We start from the raw sequence: 1448 nt of genomic DNA on the forward strand, positions 1-1448 counted from the left end.
TTTTATTCTATCTATCTATTCATCTATCTATCTATTTATCTATCTATCTCTCTCTCTCTTTCTGTCTCTCCCTCTCTCTCAACGTTTGCGCGCTTTTACGCACGGCACAAGTCCAGTAGGCGCACTTCCTCGTTCACTAGTACAACCACCACAAACAAGTTGTAAACATCAATGAGCGCGTGATTTCCGCCCATCATCAGGAGAGTAAAAAGTTTTGTGAGACCCCTCCTCTCCCTCACTGCCTTTGGGAGAAAGTAAACAGCTCAGCTCTACTCACCTTATCGCTCACAAGCAGGCGCGTAACCGCGCTGCGCTATCCATGGTATCTAAACAAAAAACAAGCCTCCCCCAGGCCAGAGCCGCGGCGGACGCATTTGTGGCAGGTTATTCTCCAGTGATGCAGGTGAACAACAGAACGCCAACGTTTTTCTGTTCACAGAGAAGACAAAAGGATGTCATGTGATCACCTGAGCCGAGTGTTGGCACTTTTCATGGTTCTCTGCGCCATGCGAACCGTTTCCATCGTCCAGGGCGCGCGAGATTTCGAAAAGAAAGGTAGGGTAACATTTTTTTTTAGAAAAAAACTAGAAGAAATATTGAGTAACTGACTAAACAAGTTTAAAAAAAATAGAGAAATGATGTGTTGGATACACCTTCCGTTGCTCCAGTCTGTTTGTGACTGTATTTCGTGTCCAAGACATCAGAAAAGCTTTCGGCTGACCATCATGATCTTCTAGCTCACATGGTGCTCTCACACGTCTGTTGCCCCCCATCTGTACCCCCCTAGTGTCTATGATGCTGAAGGTAGAGCCAGAAAACCCCAAATGCTTTGCTGAAGGCAGGAAGGACTTAACGTGCTTCTGGGAGGAAGATGAGGAAAGAGCTGGTTCTGTGGACCAGTACTCCTTCACATACAGCTACCAGTAAGTCACTTTCAGTGTAAGACAGTGTATAACAACAAGCCACGTTGTGTCCAATATGGCCAATAGACATAGGGTTTCTTTTTCTTTTTTTCCTTTTTCTATTTCAACCAATAGGCTACAAATAAAACAGGGTCATTGAAGAATTATTTCAAGGCTTAAAAACTGTTTTTACGACCCAGCATCGTGCCAGGTCAGAACTGTTAGTGACCACATTCGAGAATTAAAGTACCATTTTTGAGCTTCTGTCTCCCTCTGTCCTGAGCAGTCAAGAAAACAGCAGCAGATGTCCACTGAGAGTTCTCCGTGCAGCTGGTGGGAAGAGGCTGTTCCTCTGCCACCTGAACCAAACCCAGATGTTTGTCCAAATGGACGTCCGAGTTCATCGGCAGGGAGTGCTGATCCACAATCGCAGCCTCCTCATCGAGCTTGTCTGTAAGTTATTCTACCTGTGAAATGCATTTGAAAGTTTTGTGTGAGAATGATGGATTAGACTCATTTTCCTTGCCTCAAAATTTCCCAGAAAAG

The 1448-nt window shown here is 45.0% G+C and overlaps 1 protein-coding gene across 1 annotated transcript; it reads left to right on the top strand.

The window, feature by feature from the left end:
* Positions 1-254: 254 nt before the first annotated feature.
* LOC111669203 (erythropoietin receptor-like) lies at positions 255-1394 on the top strand. Its single transcript, XM_023425468.2, has 3 exons — positions 255-555; positions 788-923; positions 1189-1394. Exons 1-3 carry the CDS (start codon positions 453-455, stop codon positions 1373-1375), a joined length of 426 nt encoding a protein of 141 aa, XP_023281236.2. The 5' UTR covers positions 255-452; the 3' UTR covers positions 1376-1394.
* Positions 1395-1448: the final 54 nt, after the last annotated feature.

Source organism: Seriola lalandi, unplaced genomic scaffold, assembly GCF_002814215.2.
Source record: "Seriola lalandi dorsalis isolate HSWRI2012SDOR001 ecotype SW California unplaced genomic scaffold, Sedor1 jcf7180002004648, whole genome shotgun sequence".
NCBI classification, from domain to species: Eukaryota; Metazoa; Chordata; class Actinopteri; order Carangiformes; family Carangidae; genus Seriola; species Seriola lalandi.

What these genes read in the sequence shown, in the direction of transcription:
- LOC111669203 (XM_023425468.2), top strand. Translation starts at nt 453, where the DNA reads ATGTCATGTGATCACCTGAGCCGAGTGTTGGCACTTTTCATGGTTCTC. An exon ending in GCGAGATTTCGAAAAGAAAG is followed by an intron (nt 556 to 787) that starts GTAGGGTAACAT and finishes GTACCCCCCTAG; the next exon opens with TGTCTATGATGCTGAAGGTA. An exon ending in TCCTTCACATACAGCTACCA is followed by an intron (nt 924 to 1,188) that starts GTAAGTCACTTT and finishes TGTCCTGAGCAG; the next exon opens with TCAAGAAAACAGCAGCAGAT.